Source organism: Oratosquilla oratoria, chromosome 7 (assembly GCF_046742065.1).
Source record: "Oratosquilla oratoria isolate Oo_2021 chromosome 7, ASM4674206v1, whole genome shotgun sequence".
Taxonomy (NCBI): domain Eukaryota; kingdom Metazoa; phylum Arthropoda; class Malacostraca; order Stomatopoda; family Squillidae; genus Oratosquilla; species Oratosquilla oratoria.
In genome coordinates this window covers 38,006,422-38,025,470 of record NC_134783.1, presented here as the reverse complement: position 1 = coordinate 38,025,470, position 19,049 = coordinate 38,006,422, and the positions used below count along the sequence as shown (strand labels likewise).

At 40.5% G+C, this 19,049-nt stretch overlaps 1 protein-coding gene across 3 annotated transcripts in view; it reads right to left on the bottom strand.

Annotated features, from left to right (window-relative positions):
- Positions 1-1,009: 1,009 nt before the first annotated feature.
- The window catches only part of LOC143027075 (ubiquitin-protein ligase E3C), a 36,090-nt gene continuing 18,050 nt past the window's right edge, over positions 1,010-19,049 (bottom strand). For all 3 annotated transcript variants that reach the window (XM_076188006.1, XM_076188005.1, XM_076188007.1), the window contains exons 12-19: positions 18,214-18,404; positions 17,225-17,411; positions 6,905-7,138; positions 6,477-6,721; positions 5,429-5,650; positions 4,842-5,097; positions 4,569-4,699; positions 1,010-1,501 (exon numbers count right to left, since the gene is read on the bottom strand). In XM_076188006.1, coding sequence (XP_076044121.1) covers positions 1,334-1,501; positions 4,569-4,699; positions 4,842-5,097; positions 5,429-5,650; positions 6,477-6,721; positions 6,905-7,138; positions 17,225-17,411; positions 18,214-18,404 — 1,634 coding nt within the window. In that variant the 3' untranslated portion in view covers positions 1,010-1,333. The remainder of the gene's footprint in view (positions 1,502-4,568; positions 4,700-4,841; positions 5,098-5,428; positions 5,651-6,476; positions 6,722-6,904; positions 7,139-17,224; positions 17,412-18,213; positions 18,405-19,049) is intronic.

The following is a 19,049-nucleotide window of genomic DNA, read 5'->3' as shown; positions in this document are numbered from 1 at the left end:
CAAATAAAAATTATACAATTATTCTGAAACCCAAACAAATCTGAAACATTTCTAGTCCCAGGCATTTTGGATAATGATTTCTCAACCTGTAATGATAATGTCCCATGAGAAGGGTGTACTGGGGATTCATGGGTAGTAGCACTGGGAAATTGATGAAGTAAGACCCTTGTTCAGTTTAACCAGGAAGGAGTGAAATGGACGTGTGTGATAAAAATGAATAGGAGTGGGGAGACATTCCTCACCCATGCCTAATCACCTTGTGTTGCAGTTAATAACTGATGAGATGGAGAGGAGAGCAATACAAGAAATACGTGAAAATAAACAATAATACATACATATACCAAGGGCTTTTCCCTACTTACAAGGGAGGTAGCTAAAGTCAAAATAAACAATGATAAAAAGTAAATTCACAAAAGAAATGATAAAATAATAATAACAAGGCAGCTACTGTATGACCAGATATTTATTTAGCAGTTGGAAATGCTGCAAGCATTTCTGTGTGGCAACTGTAGGCTTTAAAATAATCATGCTGGTTCACAATAATATAGAATTCATGGTAACCAATGAGTAGCCTCATTGTTTGTAAGACCTTGTATATCTCACATATATAATAGGTATACATAATAAGGGTTTTTAAGACATATCTAAACATAAAAAGTAGCTTAAGTTACTCAAGTTCTGCCCTCTGACTAGTACAAAACTAAGAGATAGTTTACTGTTCATGGAAGTAGGTAACACATGAAGAGGTATGCAGGTCTATATGAATGAATAACATTTATGCTACTGTTAGCCATTTCACTAAGGCTTTCTATTATGGCTATCAAAACTCAATCATACTTGTGTCGAATGCACGTGTACGAAAAATAAATTCTAAACAAACGAGATTACATAAAGTACCAGTACAGTGTCAACACTCAAAAACAGGATTTAAGTCTAACCAACTTTGAAATGACAATTATAGGCAATTTATTTGGGTAAGCACAAAAGGCTCACTGGTATTTGTATTTAGGGAAATAAATCACTTGTCTCTTTTGTGAAGCAGCAGGTATACTGACAAAGGAATTAGCCCATAAAATGTTTGAATTTGCAAACACTCATAACACATGTATTCCTTTTGTTTTAAACCAGACATCTGCGGTGACACTCATTTTCTCCATGTTCCTTTTGAGTCAGCATCCAAAGAACATTACCACTCTCCCTTCCAAACTGACAACATTTATTTTGCATCAACAATATCACATTCCTCTCAGAGATTAGCAACATATTCTATATGCAATGATACATTAACATGGTCACCTTCACACACACAATAAGACGCACTGTTCGGAAACTGCTAAGACAGCTCAAAGCCAGCACCTGATGTGATGGCGTACAAAAGCTTCTCTCGTAGCACTTCCACGTGTGGATATTGTGGCAATTTGAGAAGATTCATACATGTAGCTGCAGTTGGCAGTCTCACTTCATCAGCAACAGGTTGAATGCAAAATGCAGGCTGCAGATCCTATAAATTAATACAAAAGGGAAGCATCAGTTATGATCTATCTATCTATATATATATATGGAGGGTGGAGGGGGTGGAGTGTATTTAGGGATGGAATGGGTGGGAATGGTTTTATGCCTTTTTCATTTTGGCTACCTCCCTTGTAAGGGGGAAAAAGCCTTGGTATATGTATGTATATATATACATATATATATATATATGTCAAGTTTACTCTAAGCACTTCCATACCTTCTGTCCTTTTCCTCTTTCTCCATCTATCCTCAACTTCGCTTCTACCAAAAAATTACCTGATATTCCACCTCTCTCCCCCCTAAGAACATGGACATCCAGAACTCTTCCTACTTTTCTCCTGGATACCACTACAGTCCAATAATCTCTTAAATACAATGACACCTAAATATGCATCATGAGCCAAGAGTAGAATATATGAGAATGCCAGCATCAGCTTCCTGATTATATTTATTTTGTTGTAGCTGAGTGACCCCCCCATAATCTGTGAATGGGCTTGATCACATTTTCTGTGACATCATATTTATTCAGAGTGAAAGAAAATGAGTATAACACTAGTAACTTTATATTTTGTAATGCACATATTGTGATGCAACCTGATCTGCGAGCCAATATTTTACTCATATTGAAGAGGTTAAAGACTTATCAACCACCCTTCCATCCACCACCTTTTCCCAAGTGTACTTATGCTTAACTTTTTTCCTACACACTGTGTTAGCTATCATCAACTCTCTAAACACATCTCCACCATTAACTCTCCACTACATTTTTACCAGGCACTCCACACTTCCAAACCACTTGGTCTAATGGTTTATCCCCTACTCTAGAACCGAGATCTCCCAAAACCACTACATTGACATTTCTCCCAAAAATCTCTATGCACTCATTAAATCTATCCAAAAAGCCTCCCTTTCCTCTACACTCTTCTCACTACCAGGCCCATATGCACTTACAAAGTCCTACATCTCCCTTCCCAGTTTCACCTTCATCCACATAAAACTTGAAGAAACCTCACTCCATTCCACCATACACTTACCTATCTCTTCACTTACTATAGCCACCCCTTCCCTCCTCACTCCTGACACCCTCCCCACTACACTCCCAAACTCAAACTCACCCCTCCCTTTCAACTTATTTCACTTAATGCCAACACATCCATCTTCCTTCTCACAACCACCCACATTAAAAGACCCAAACCTTAAATAACATCTTTTTAGAGAAAACAGTGCAAGAGAGACATGGTAGTTCTAGCGAGTCCGGACCTTAAATCTAGGAAACAGCGCATTAGTGCCAGAACTAGAGTTCACAAAGCATTAGATTTCATTGCTAGGACATGTTGTGAATAAATCTGGCATTAGTTAGATCCATCCTTGATTATGTGGTACAGTTTTGATCTCCATCCTATAGAATGTATATAAATTCATTAGAATCAGTACAGAGGAGAATGACCAAAATGATACATGGGCTCAGAAATTTACCTAACGAGGACAGGCTTAGGCACCTTAATTTATACTCTCTGGAAAGACACAGAGTGTGGAGGTAATCTAATAGAGGTGTTCAAGTGGATCAAGGGTATTAACAAAGGGATGCAGGCAAGGTCATCATATTAACCCTGAACAGGGAACGTCCAAATTTATGATTTTGCATGGAAGTTGTACCACTTCTGGCACGCCTACTTTTAGAAACAATAAAAACCAAAGGTTTATGGGAAGAAGTGCTCCAAGTTATAAAGTAAAGTGGGCGTGCCAGAAGTGGTACAACTTCTATGCAAAATCATAAATTTGGACGTTCCCTGTTCAGGGTTAAGACAACAGGGCAGGACTCACAGTAATGTATTCAAATTGGATAATTTTAGATTTAAGAAGGAAATGGGCAAGAGCTGTTTTACCAATGGAGTAGGCATACATACATATACCAAAGGGAGGTGGCCATAAAACAAAGGCATAAAATCCATTCCCACCCATTCCATACTCTACTCCCATTCACCTCCTCCCTACCTATCTTGGCTCCTCCTTGATGGGTCATACCTGCATCTCACCCACTGCCCTGGGTCAGAAACAGTCATAAGACAGCACATCCACAGCAAGGCCGCTTCATTTAATTGATGACCCCCCCCCCCCTCCTCCATCCCCTCATGCAGAAAAAGAGATGGGGAGAAATCCCTTTGGGCTGCATCACAGTAGCATCCATACACAACCATTCTCCACTCACACCTATCTTCTGTCTTTTCCCTTCCTTCCTCAACAGACATTCCCCTCTTCCCCAATGTCCCTTTTGTCCCATCTACCCATATCATCCTTGGTCACCCCTTCCACTTCTGTCTTTCACATCTCTTTTATTAATCTTTCTTCACTCATTCTTTCCATATGTCCAAACCATCCCAATACTCTTTCATCAACCCTATCTCCTAACTCCCTTTCCATCCCCAATCTCCTCCTCATCTCCTTGTTTCTCACTATCCAGCTATCACTCTATTCTATCATAATTTCAGGCACCTCATGTCAAACACATTCAAACTCCTCTCTTATGTTCCATGTTTTTTCTCCATAGAGTGCTGTTAGCACAATCACTCCTTCATACAATCTCCTCTTAGAATCCATTCCCATCACATCTGCTGATAGGGTACCACAGGGGAAAGGGGTAGAATAATGTTTATGTTGGGCTGTTGGATGTGAATTAATGATTGAATAGTACCCAGGCTCTCCCAAAATTTACATTACCTCATGTGATTAAAAACAAGTCGGAATAGTAAAATTTTTTTAGGACAAGCCAAAACTGAATCTAAATAGTCAGCCTGGCTAGTTAAAAAAAATTAAGCACAACCCCTGTCCCACCCATTTGACCACCCTTTTATTCCTATCATCTTAGTCCCTTGTGGATGAAGAGTCATCTATATCCTGCCCACTGACCTGGGTCAGAAACAATGCAGCTATGATCACTTGGACAAATTCAATCAGGTTGCAGCAATGGATGGATACTTTTTTTCATATTATACATTGCTCAGCTTCTTCACAATTGGATTAATAAACGTTTAGCAGTCTCTTATTTATTTTGTTACCTTAAATCCTAGAAGTGGTGGTCTAGAGCAGCTCGTCACAAACTTTAGTAGCTGTCTCCTCTGTTTCTCATTAAAATTGCAAACTACTTCCCAGAATGCTTTAATTGTTGGGTGTTCTTCATTATAACTTCCTGAAATGTAAGCCAAAATTAAGCTGCAATTCAAGTATAGGTATCAAGTTGTGCATATAATTATCTAAACAATATAGCATAATTAATATTACATATTTACCAGAGAATAAGCTAGTAAATATAGGCACAAATGGAATCACACCTGAATAAACTGTATTATTTTTAAGATCCTTGATATCTACTGGGGCTGATGCACCAGAAATTAACATCTGAAGTTCTCTCCAATCAAACATCTGCAACCAGTCTGCAGAGATGACGTCAAAGAGGCCATCCCTAAAGGCATTACACTGCTTGGCAATCTGCTTGTTCAGCTTGTAGTCTGCCATCCGATATATATATTCAATACAGTTCTCATTATTCACTGCTATGTTAGAGCCATTTGGTATTAGCTCCTCAACCTGTGTGGGGAATAAGTCATAACATGACTATTATTTTCTTCATAATTTATTCTCAAATTACTCTCGCACTAAACAAATTAAATAATTTTCTACAAGAGTATATGAAACACAACTAGTGGAAAAGGAGTTGGGAGATAGGGTTGATGAAAGAGTATTGGGATGGTCTGGACATATGGGTAGAATGAGTGAAGAAAGATTAGTAAAAGATATGTGGAAGGCAGAGGTGGATGGAGTGAACAGGAGGGGGCAACTAAGGATAAGATGGATGGATGGGGTAATAGGGGCGTTGAGAAAGAGGGGGATGTCTGTAAAGGAATCATACTTTACTCACTGTATTCTGACCAAGTTCTGAATTAAGAACTGTGAAATCAAGTCCAAGGTCTTGTACGTCACCATTGTAGGTCTTCAAATAGAGCAAGTTTCGACATAATTCTGGGTCTAAAGAGTCTAAATGATGAAATTCTATAGATGAAGATGAAGAACGCCCAAGAAGTAATTTTGATAAAAAGAATGCAGCCAGAGGAATTTCTACCAACAAGTTTTCATACAAAGCCTGGAAAAAAAAATGAATAAAAAAAAAAATATATTAGTACAATGGATTTCATGTGAGAGTTTAAAAGTATAAAATACTTAGTGGAGCAATACTATTTGTCTGGATCTTTGGGCTGGCAAACATTCTAAAAACACCCCTGCTCTTTAACTGCTTCAATGATATTATGTGAAGTTTCTTTAGGAGGATGTTGTCTATTACAACTGTAATTTTGTTCTAAAAGTTCCTAAAGTACTGATTTATGTATGTCAGTGAAACTCTATATTGATATATATATACATATCTTTTCAATGACATACACAAGTCATTACTTTAAGACTTTAGGGACTATTAGGACAAAATTCCAGTTGTAATTGACAACATCTTCCTAAAGAACTTCATAAAACATCAATGTGTACTTTTTTTATACAACAATATTTTCAACAAAATCTGTTTAGTGAAGTTCATACAAATAATTTGTTTTACGACTGATTTAGGTTTCTGAAAATACAAATGTATCATGATTGGTCATATAGCAAGCTTATAAACTTACAAGAAAATGGGGGCAGATAAACTTTTAATGGTAAGAATTACCATGTTTAGCCTGCTTGGTCATTTATGTAAAACTAACCAAACATACAGTGACACAAGGGTATTAATATGAAACATCATATTCTAATGCATTGTATAATGCATGAGACCTGCACTGCGAGAATCTTCCTCAAGATCCAGGCAAGTAAGACTCCAATAAGTTATGTCCTAGATCTATTATTATATTATAATCTTCGAAATTACACTAATAAACTTATACTTCATATTAGATGAATTACTCTTATGCCTCTCTTTAAACCTTGCCAAGCATCCTTCCAATAAAGTAGTAGTGTTCTCTGTAGTTCTCTGCTATCAAGTGTGCACCAGGGTTTGGATATAGAGTATTTTCTCTTGTCAGGAGGAAGAAGCCTCGTGTAGGATCAAAGGCAGTTTGCAGGAGCTCTGAAAGGAATTCCCTGAAGATCCCTCCACCATCAATGCCTGCTTCATCCAGCCCTACTGCATTTAGAAGCTGCACTCGTATGCGGTACCTTAGATTTGGCTCTGGGTCACAATAAAAGCAAATGATTAGAATATTTACACATATTTTACATTGTAATATAATTCCACTGACTTCAAAATATCTTTAATAAACAATGTTCATAAATTAAAATACTAATTCTGCAGATTTGTTAACCTGCATTGCAAATATGCATAGTCTTGTTTGCACATGTATCAATTACATACCATTTGATCTTGATAATTTTTCAAAAGCATCTTCATAGATGTAAGTTCTTCGGATGTTTACAGTGATGAATTTGCCCTCTAAGAAATTAGATCTGAATTGGTTTTCATTTCGATCATTGCTTAAAAGTGTACTGAAGACATTGGTACGTGCTTGGAATGGCAATACAAATGGCAGCTCCTCCAAAATGGTGGCCCGCTGAAGTTCCTGCACCGAAAAAATGGGACCTTCTGTCTCTGTTGGAAAGATACAAATTTCATACACCTGTAAAACATATTAATCTCTTCAATATGTATCAAATACTTGCATGCACATTAGGCTGCCTGATGTTCAATGATGCATCACTATATGCACTTTACAAAATATTAAGTTATAGCAGTTACACTCATTTTCGCAAAATACAACTAGGTAAATACCCATGATGTTTATAACCACAGGAAATGAGATAAAGTCTGTCACTCAGCTACAACTACAAAATAAATAAAATCAGGATGCCAACACCAGCATTCTTCTATACTCACCCCTCATAATGCCTACATAGGTGTCATTATATTCTAGGGGTTAATGCATAACATTCTACCTATATACCAAGCTTCTTCCTCCTTACATGGGAGGTAGCCAGCAAAGGTATGCAGTCACCCCAACCCATCCCACTCCCATCTGTCACCCATTTATTTTCCTTTGATCATAGCTTTTTGTGTATAAAAGGTCATCCCTGCCCCCTGCTTCTGACCTGACCTTTCATCCACAAGGAGCAAATATAACAGGGAAACATAATGTTCTGAAGACTAAAATGTTAACAGTGGATGTTACTTATATTCAATTCCTTCAAATATAAAAAATATAAATGTACTAATGGCACTTTTCCTTTATATAGGGGGTGGCCTATGCACAGCACACATCCACCTCAGAAACAGAAACCCATTCAACCACCACTCACATCTCAGCACCTTGGGGATGATTAGTTGCCCAGTCTCCTGCCACAATACCTGGGTCAGAAGAAGTGCAGTGGGGCACAGCTCTTCCCAAAGGTTCAAACAATCTGCCAAATCTTATAACACCCATCATACTTATTAAACACTTCATCTCAAACATGTTTAGGTTTTCCCTTTCTGCCTCCTTCATTTTCCATTGACCTCCAGATACCTACCTCTCATGGCACTTTTCATTCCTATCATTTAGCTTGCAGATGGGGCACTACTTCCAAGACACAAATGGTCCACACTAAATAGAGCAAGATCCAAAGTCGCCAGAATTGGTGACAATCTGGTTAAATGGGGCCTCAAGACTGACCCATCCTGCAAGTGCAGAGAAGCCATACAGAACATTGACCATGTCCAAAGCTCTTGTCCACTTTCACCCAATCTAGTGAGCACTGACCTAGTCTATGAACACTTGAATGGCTGGCTATATGGTGTAATAAGCTAGGAATAGATAAATTACTTGCTTCCTTTACTGTATAGTTCACCTCCATATCTGCTTTTTCATTCCCTGGTGCATGTTCCCCAAATGCTGAGCTTTCCATTTCCTTCAGCCTCTCACCCTATAAACTCAATTCCATCTTGTTGCTCTGGTTCTCTCTTACAAGAGGAGTGTATTCCCAAGGAAGCTGGGCATGGGCAATGGATCAACCCTTAAGTCATTGAGAGAAGAGATTTTATGTTTTTGTCTGTAGAGGAAGCATTGTATACAAGAGAACATTATTTAGAAAGTAACTGATAAATGATAGCCAGCATGGATTCAGATGGAAACGTTCTTGCAAGACTAACTTACTTAAATTCTACAACACAGTATTCTTGAATCATGACAAAAGAAACAATATAGATTTAATATAGGAGGAGGAGAACAGGGGTGAAAAAGGATTTGGGAGAGAGGGTTGATGAAAGAATATTAGGATGGTTTGGACACATGGAAAGAATGAGTGAAGAAAGACTAGTAAAAGAGGTATGGAAGGCAGATGTGGAGGGAGTGAACATGAGGGGACGTCCTAGGATGAGGTGGATGGATGGGGTGAAGGGGGCTTTGGGGAAGAGGGGAATGTCTGTTGAGGAAGGAAGGGAGAGGACGGAAGACAGAGGTGAGTGGAGAATGGTTGTATATGGATGATGTTGTGACTGCATGAGTATGTGTGAGTAAATTTTGACGCAGCCCGAAGGGATTTCTCCCCGTCCTCTCCTTATATGCAAAGGGGGACGGAGAGGGGGGGTCGCCGATTAAATGAAGCGGCCTTGCTGTGGATGTACTGTGTCTTGCGACACTGCTTCTGACCCAGGGCGGTGGGCGGGGTGCAGGGATGACCCGTCATCCAGGAGGTGCTCAGATGAGAGGAAGGGTGGGACGGGTGTGGAGTGTATTTGGGGATGAAATGGGTGGGAGTGTTTTTATGCCTTTCCCTTTTTGGCTACCTCCCTTGGAAGGGGGAAAAAGCCTTGGTATATGTATGATGTATGCAAATGGGTGGAAATGATTTTATGCCTTTTCCTTTTTGGCTACCTCCCTTGTAAGGGGGAAAAAGCCTTGGTATATGTATGTAGATTTTGCAAAAGCTTTTGATACTGTCCCCCGTGAAAGGCTACTTACTAAATTAGGTTCACACGGAGTAAGTGGTAGTCTGTTAAGTTGGACTAGAAATTGGTTGAATGACCAAAAGCAGAGTTGTTTTAAATGGAAAAACTTCTAGATGAAAAAAATGTTGAGTGGAGTTCCTCAGGGTTCCATTCTTGGGCCACTTCTATTTGTAGTACACTCAATCCTCGATTTAGCGGACCTCGAATTTGTAGACTTTCGATTTAGCGGACCTCGAATTTGTAGACTTTCGATTTAGCGGACCTCGAATTTGTAGACTTTCGATTTAGCGGACAAAAAAGTGTGTCCGGTAGTAACAGTGAAATTCCGGACGAAGTCCGTAAAATGAAAATTTGTCCAATAGGTGTCCAGTAGTAACAGTCAAATACCGGACAAAGTCCGTAAAATGAACATTTGTCTCATAGGTGTCCTGTAGTAACGGTCAAATAGTACCGGACAAAGTCCGTAAAATTAAAATTTGTCCGATAGGAGTCTGGTAGTGACGTATGTGCACACCAAAACCTAACAGCGTGGTTCAATTTCTTCTTTATATGTAATGTACATCATTATACATATGTACTGTAGCTTTTTATTACATAATACGTATGTGCACATCGAAACCTAATGGACAATTTTCTACGTTTCAGACTTACGTCCGGTATCCAGTATTGGTAACGGGCAGACCCGATTGTCAAATAATAGACTTTTGCAAATAACGGACAAGGGTCTGCATGCATTTGTCCATTAAATCGAGGGTTAAGTGTATATATAAATTATATAGACCATGGACTAAAATCTATTGTCTCCAAATTTGCTGATGCTACAAAATTGTGCTGAATGGCAAATGATCACTTAAATCAATTAGATATTCAAGAAGATTTAGATAAATTACAGCAATGGTCTGAAAAGTACATACATATATCAAAGGCTTTTTCCCCTTTACAAGGGAGGTAGCCAAAAAGGCATAAAAACCATTCCCACTCATTCCATCCCGAATACACACTACTCCCCTCCACCCTCCCTCTTATCTTGGCATCTCCTGGATGACGGGTCATCCCTGCATCTTGTCCACTGCCCTGGGTCAGAGGCAGTGTTGCAAGACACAGCACATCCACAGCATGGCCACTTCATTAAACCTGTAATCTCCCACCCCTCATGCAGAAAAGGAGAAGACGGGGAGAAATCCCTTCAGGCTGTGTCAAATTTTTCTCACACATACTACCTCACCCCCATCCCCCCACCCATCCCACCTCATGCATCACAATATCATCCATATGCAACCATTCTCCATTCACCCGTCTTCTGTCCTCTCCCGTCCTTCCTCAACAGACATTCCCCTCTTCCCCAGAGCCCCTTTCACCCCATCCATCCATCTCATCCTAGGTCACCCCCTCATGTTCACACCCTCCACATCTGCCTTCCATACATCTTTTACTAGTCTTTCTTCACTCATTCTTTCCATGTGTCCAAACCATCTCAATACTCTTTCATCCACCCTATCTCCCAACTCCCTTTCCAGGTCCTGGAGCTGCAGCGTCTACGTCGTGGGACCACCCCCCAACCCCAAGAGTTGGGGGCCAACCGGCAGCAACTACCCCTGGCCACCGGCTCTACGCAGGTGGCACCCCTGGCAGGTAGGAATGCTTACGTGTCATATAATGGCCAATCATCGCACATCAGAAACATTAAGAATGGAGTACCACAGGGCTCGGTTCTATCCCCCACACTATTTAATCTATACATGCATGACTTACCCACGCCAGACACCTCAGAAATACAAATCTCTTCCTACGCAGACGACATAACAATCACATGCACACATCGTAACACAGACAAAGCTGCAGAAATAATCCAGCCATACCTTGACACACTCAACACATGGTTCATCACAAACAGACTCAAAATAGCTCCAACCAAATCTACAGCAACACTTCTCACCAACTGGACAAAAGAACACAAATACATACCTCATCTCTACATCAACAACACTCTAATACCACACACAAACACACCAAAAATTCTTGGTCTTTCCAACACCTCACAAACATAAAAAACAAATGCACACCTAGACTTAACGCACTTAAGTCAATCACTGGAACAACATTTGGACAAAACAAAGAAACTAATATAACAATATACAAACAATGCATATGCTCAGTGTTGAATTATGCGAGTCCTGCATGGGCTCCTAATCTCAGTGAGACACACCACAACACCCTTCAAATCATACAAAACAAAGCCCTAAAAACAATTACAGGCTGCACAAATACAACACCTACAGACCATTTACACCATGAAACAAAAGTCCTCAAAGTCAAGGACCACCTCGAGATGAGAAAACATTAAAACAACACCCAAAGACCTTTATCACGCACAGATACTCTCTTCTCTTCCTCCACAACCACCAAATACCAGCCTCCGGAAACATATTCATAATTATATCACTTACCGCTCCATTAACACACTGAAAGACAACACACTGCTGCATGCCAGACCCCCTGATATCCACCCTTCTGAATCCTCTCTCCCACGAAAGGACAGAGTCCACTTGGCCAGACTGCGGTGCGGTCACCACCCAGCACTTCTAAGCTACCAGAAGAGGCTGGATGACCGCGTTGTGAACAGCTGCCCAGGATGTAACACTTCACCCCATACCATACAACACATAATGAAAGACTGCATTATACACAATCATGCATGCAAACAACACAACATACGCTCTATAAAGGATTTGTGGGAAAACCCAGTTTCGGCTATGGCATTCCTTGGGGAGACGGGACTGCTCGGACAGACAGTCTAGGGAATGACAACAACAACAACAACAACTCCCTTTCCACCCCTGTTCTCCTCCTCACCTCCTCATTTCTCACTCTATCCAGCCTAGTAACCCCTATCATACTTCTCAGACACCTCATCTCAAACACATTCAAACTCCTTCTCTCTTCCTCTCTTATGTTCCATGTTTCTGGCTAATGAAATTTAACATAAGTAAATGCAAGGTTATGCACATAGGTAAAAATAACAGTATGCTTACAAGTTATTTGGAAATTTGTTAACAATATCATCCATATACAACCATTCTCCATTCACCCGTCTTCTGTCCTCTCCCGTCCTTCCTCAACAGACATTCCCCTCTTCCCCAGAGCCCCTTTCACCCCATCCATCCATCTCATCCTAGGTCACCCCCTCATGTTCACTCCCTCCACATCTGCCTTCCATACATCTTTTACTAGTCTTTCTTCACTCACTCTTTCCATGTGTCCAAACCATCTCAATACTCTTCCATCCACCCTATCTCCCAACTCCCTTTCCACCCCTGTTCTCCTCCTCACCTCCTCATTTCTCACTCTATCCAGCCTAGTAACCCCTATCATACTTCTCAGACACCTCATCTCAAACACATTCAAACTCCTTCTCTCTTCCTCTCTTATGTTCCATGTTTCTGGCTAATGAAATTTAACATAAGTAAATGCAAGGTTATGCACATAGGTAAAAATAACAGTATGATTACAAGTTATTTGGAAATTTGTTAACAATATCATCCATATACAACCATTCTCCATTCACCCGTCTTCTGTCCTCTCCCGTCCTTCCTCAACAGACATTCCCCTCTTCCCCAGAGCCCCTTTCACCCCATCCATCCATCTCATCCTAGGTCACCCCCTCATGTTCACTCCCTCCACATCTGCCTTCCATACATCTTTTACTAGTCTTTCTTCACTCATTCTTTCCATGTGTCCAAACCATCTCAATACTCTTTCATCCACCCTATCTCCCAACTCCCTTTCCACCCCTGTTCTCCTCCTCACCTCCTCATTTCTCACTCTATCCAGCCTAGTAACCCCTATCATACTTCTCAGACACCTCATCTCAAACACATTCAAACTCCTTCTCTTTTCCTCTCTTATGTTCCATGTTTCTGGCTAATGAAATTTAACATAAGTAAATGCAAGGTTATGCACATAGGTAAAAATAACAGTATGATTACAAGTTATTTGGAAATTTGTTAACAATATCATCCATATACAACCATTCTCCATTCACCCGTCTTCTGTCCTCTCCCGTCCTTCCTCAACAGACATTCCCCTCTTCCCCAGAGCCCCTTTCACCCCATCCATCCATCTCATCCTAGGTCACCCCCTCATGTTCACTCCCTCCACATCTGCCTTCCATACCTCTTTTACTAGTCTTTCTTCACTCATTCTTTCCATGTGTCCAAAACCATCTCAATACTCTTTCATCCACCCTATCTCCCAACTCCCTTTCCACCCCTGTTCTCCTCCTCACCTCCTCATTTCTCACTCTATCCAGCCTAGTAACCCCTATCATACTTCTCAGACACCTCATCTCAAACACATTCAAACTCCTTCTCTCTTCCTCTCTTATGATCCATGTTTCTGGCTAATGAAATTTAACATAAGTAAATGCAAGGTTATGCACATAGGTAAAAATAACAGTAAGTATGATTACAAGTTATTAGGAAATTTATTAACAAAAGTGGATAGTGAGAAGGATCATGGGGTAATTATCAGTAATGATCTCATATTATCTAAGCAGTGTATTTCAGCCTCTGAGAAAGCAAATAAGATTCTAGGACTGATTGCACAATCCTTTGACTTCAAAAGTCCATCTCTCATTAACAAGCTATATAAATCATTAGTTCGTCCACATTTGGAATATGCGGTTTCCGTATGGTCACTGAATCTCATTAAAGACATTGACAGATTGGAAAAAGTACAATGGCGAGCCACAAAACTTATTTCAAATACATACATACATACATATACCAAGGCTTTTTCCCCCTTACAAGGGAGGTAGCCAAAAAGGAAAAGGCATAAAATCACTCCCACCCATTTCATCCCTAAATACACTCCACACCCCTCCCACCCTCCCTCTTATCTGAGCACCTCCTGGATGACGGGTCATCCCTGCACCTTGCCCACTGCCCTGGGTCAGAAGCAGTGTCGCAAGACACAGCACATCCACAGCAAAGCCGCTTCATTAAATCGGCGACCCCCCCTCTCCGTCCCCCCTTGCATAAAAGGAGAGGACGGGGAGAAATCCCTTTGGGCTGCGTCAAATTTTGCTCACACATACTACCTCACCCCCCACCCCCCAGGCCATTCCTCCTCATGCAGTCACAACATCATCCATATACAACCATTCTCCATTCACCCGTCTTCCGTCCTCTCCCGTCCTTCCTCAACAGACATTCCTCTTTTCCCCAAAGCCCCCTTCACCCCATCCATCCACCTCATCCTAGGACGTCCCCTCATGTTCACTCCCTCCACATCTGCCTTCCATACATCTTTTACTAGTCTTTCTTCACTCATTCTTTCCATGTGTCCAAACCATCCTAATATTCTTTCATCAACCCTATCTCCCAGCTCCTTTTCCACCCCTGTTCTCCTCCTCATTTCTCACTCTATCTAGCCTAGTAACCCCCACCATACTTCTGAGACACTTCATCTCAAACACATTCAAACTCCTTCTCTCTTCTTCTCTTATGTTCCATGTTTCTGCTCCATAGAGTGCTGTTGGCACAATCACTCCTTCATGCAGTCTCCTCTTCGCATCCATTCCCAAATGTCTATTTCTCATTACACTCTTTAATCCACCAAGGCATTTACTCGCTTCTCTCAATCTACATTCTACCTCCACCTTCACTCCACCTTTTCCTGCCACATTTGCACCCAAGTATCTAAAACTATCCACTTCCTCCAGTCGCTCTCCCTTAATGCTCACTTCCAGTCTACTGCCACTTTCACCCCTTGTACATCTCATCACCTTACATTTACCCACATTTATCTTTAGCTTTCTTCTATCACATACTCTACCAAACTCTGCTACCAACTTCCTCAATCCCTCCTCCGATCCTGCCACAAGCGCAGTGTCGTCCGCAAACAACAGCTGGCTCACCTCCCACTTTTCTCCATTTTCTTTAACCATCTCCAATCCCTTTCCCACTACCCTTGCATTCACCTCTCGCACCACCCCATCCATGTATAAGTTGAACAGCCAGGGCAACATAACGCATCCTTGACGAAGTCCCACCTTTACCTCGAACCACTCACTCTCTCCATTTCCAATCCTGACACAAGCTCTACTACTCTCATAAAAACTCTTGACAGTTCCCAAAAGCTTTCCTCCTATCCCGTATATCTGCATAACCTACCACAGTGCCTTTCTGTCTACCCTATCATAAGCCTTTTCCAGATCCATAAAAGCCTAAAAAACATCCTTCCCCTTTCCTATAGCTTTCTCACATATCTGTCTTACCACAAAGATCTGATCTACACAACCTCTACCTGTCCTAAATCCACACTGTTCCTCACCAATTACTCCTTCTGTTCCTCTCCTAATCCTCTCAATCAAGATCCTCCCATAAGCCTTCCCAACTACACTTAACAAGCTAATCCCTCTGAAACTACTACACTCACACTTGTCCCCTTTTCCCTTGTAAAGAGGAACTATACAGGCACTCCTCCAGTCCTCCGGTACTCTACCCTCTCTCCAGCAAACATTAAATAACCTCACCAACCAGTCCACCATCACGGTACCTCCCTTTTTCAGACATTCATTCAGACATTTCAAATATAAAAAATAAATCATACGAAAATCGACTAAAACATATGAACCTGTTTTTCCTAAAAAAGTGTAGACTTGACTTGTTACAGGTGTTTAAGATTCTAAAGGGGATTGACAACATCAGAAGTGACAAAATTTTTACACTGAATGAGAATTCAACAAGAAATAATGGTCTCAAAATGTCACGAAATAGATTTAATTTGGAAGTGGGTAGAAACAACTTTGCCAACTGTGTAGTTAATGAATGGAATAGACTTCCTGCAAAGGCAGTGCAATGTAGTTCAGTTTGAAGCTTTAAAATTCTTTTAGATAAACATCTAAGCAAGATGCTGTAATGACTGCCATTTATTTTATATTATTTGTTTGTTTGTAATTATTTGTCTGTTTGTTTATTATTTGCTTGATTTTCATCTATTATTATTTATCTGTCAATTTATTATTATTTACTATTTACCTGTTTGTTTATTATTTCACTATACCTATGCATTTATTTATTTTATTTATTATTGTTTATATTATTATAATTCTTATTTTATTTATTTAATCTTATTATATTTATCATTTTCAAAAGGGGGAAAAAGCCTTTGGTATATGTATATTTTTTTTTGCATTCGACCTAGTTATGGACCAAAAGGTCTCCTGTCAGTATGCTCCGCCTTTGTAATCCTTTGAGGAATGTTTTATGAACATGGACGAGAAAGTGCAACAGACAGGAGTGAATGGAGAGACTGAATGGATGAAGAAATTATTCATTCCAGCCCAAAGTGATATTCTCGTCTTCTTCATGAATTTTTTAAGTTGAGGATGAGGGGGCAGGCTAAACTAGCTCCAAATGTTGGGCTCTGCTATGGAGATACTGTGTCTACCTGCAGTCTTTAACCCAAGCAGTGTGATGGGGGACAGGGATGACCCTTCTTACACAAGATGCTGAGATGGGAGGTGCAATGAGTGGGTTTTGATGGGTGTGATGTGAGTATGGAGTGAGTGTATACTTTAAGTCAGCCATCCCTCTTATATGGATGGAGGAGCCCTTTGGCGTGCAGTTTGTATATTTTCCTAAAATAATAAAGGCAAACACATTTTCTGTTTGTACTAAAACTGCATCATTATAAAAGCTCCCATATTTCTATATATGATTACTTTCTAAACCAAATGACTCAGAATCTCACCTAAGTCTTGCCGTGTCATCCATCTGACAGGTCTAAATCTTCTCCGCCTGAATCTTTCTCTTGAGACAAATGGTGTCGTACACTTATTTGGGGGCAGGGCAATCCGATGACTAATCCAGTGCCCTTCTGGACAGAAGTGCCTTCTTGTGTCCCGCAAATGGAGTTGACGAAGGGCACCAACACACACCTGGCAACACCAACAAAATCAAGGACCAATTAGAGCATATCCATTCAATTAGTATTTACCATTCTATGGAATATGTAGATCACATTCTATGTGATAAGTGGGAAACAATGGGTGGATGTGAGTGGAATGAGTGGAGTGGGTGTGTGCCTTGACTGGCTACTTCCCATATAGGGGGATGAGGCCCTTAGTATATAGATAAATAGACAGATGTGATATGTCTCCCAAGGCTATGCCTCTAACCTATGCATCCACAGCCTGGTTCCCTACATAAAAGGAAAATGATATGATGATTTGATGGGTAGGAATAGGATGAGTGGAGGTGGGCACATATCTTAGCTGGGTACCTCCTTTGTAAGTGGGGAAGAAGCCTATAGATAGGTTGATTTTATCTTACATTATCCTAAACTTATTCCATACAGCTCCACAAAATCTTTTCGATGAGTGACTTATGGGGTGAACTGGTAGCTGTGGCTGATTTCCTGGGGGCCACAGATCTACTGCAAGAGAACCTGGGCAATGGATGGATAATGCAAGACCATACCCTCACATTAAGCCTGGATTCCTATTTCTATGTGTCTATATGAGAGGTAGATCAAGGGCACACACATATCACTTGGGAAAAAAAAAAAAAAAAAAAAAACAGTATGAATGTTTAGAGATATATGGGGTATGAATATAATTTACTTACAAATATTTCACAAAGAGCAAAAAATACCCTAAATAACACAAGATCACTCATACATCAACCTCCTCAATATCCATGTATAGGTACTTATCATGAATGACACATTGTAAGCCTTACTTTGAAACAATGTGTCCAAACATCCTTGTATGCGACATCAATGGCTGCTGACATACGAACATCTGGATGAGCTAACTCCACCAGTCCCACACAAACATCCTTCAAGGCTGCAGACATCTGTACTACTTCTTCCACAGAAAATGGGAACAGTTTTGATCTACTGCCATAACCCTTCTTTTGAGTGAGATTATCTGCAACAGACATTTGTAGATTATCCTTCTGTAAAATTAACATAGAAGCACATATATACATATACCAATGGTTATTTCCCCCTTACAAGAGAGGAGGAGAAAAAAAAAAAAAAAAAAAAAAAAAAAATCACCCATTCTATCCCCACATACTCCACTCCCACTCATCCCCCTCCCTTCCTCTTATATTGGTTCCTCCTGAACATAGAAGTAACATGACAACAATTGTTGCCTCAAGTTCCACAAAGTGGACACAGCCTCACAGAAACCAGTAAACTCTGTCAACTTCCTCACTTTCATTTGAGGGTGCAGCCCTGACACTCGGTCTTCAGACTGGCCCCTAAATCTCTCTTCATCACCATCCAGTTTCAAAACAATACTAACATAGAATAGGCCCAGCCCCAGATGCAAACTGGCCCACATGCAATCGCCACACAGATGACACTGAACTCCTCATCTTACACTGTCCCACTCTGGCCTATCCCAGACAACACAATATCTCTTCTACGAGCAACTTGTGGGCAAACATTTACGGATGATGCTGGTTACCTGAGAGCTATGGGTCTCTTGCAAGAGTGACCTGGGATAATGGATTGATTGATCTCTTGATCATCTTTGACTCTGTTTCCTCCAGCTTTAACACAAGGA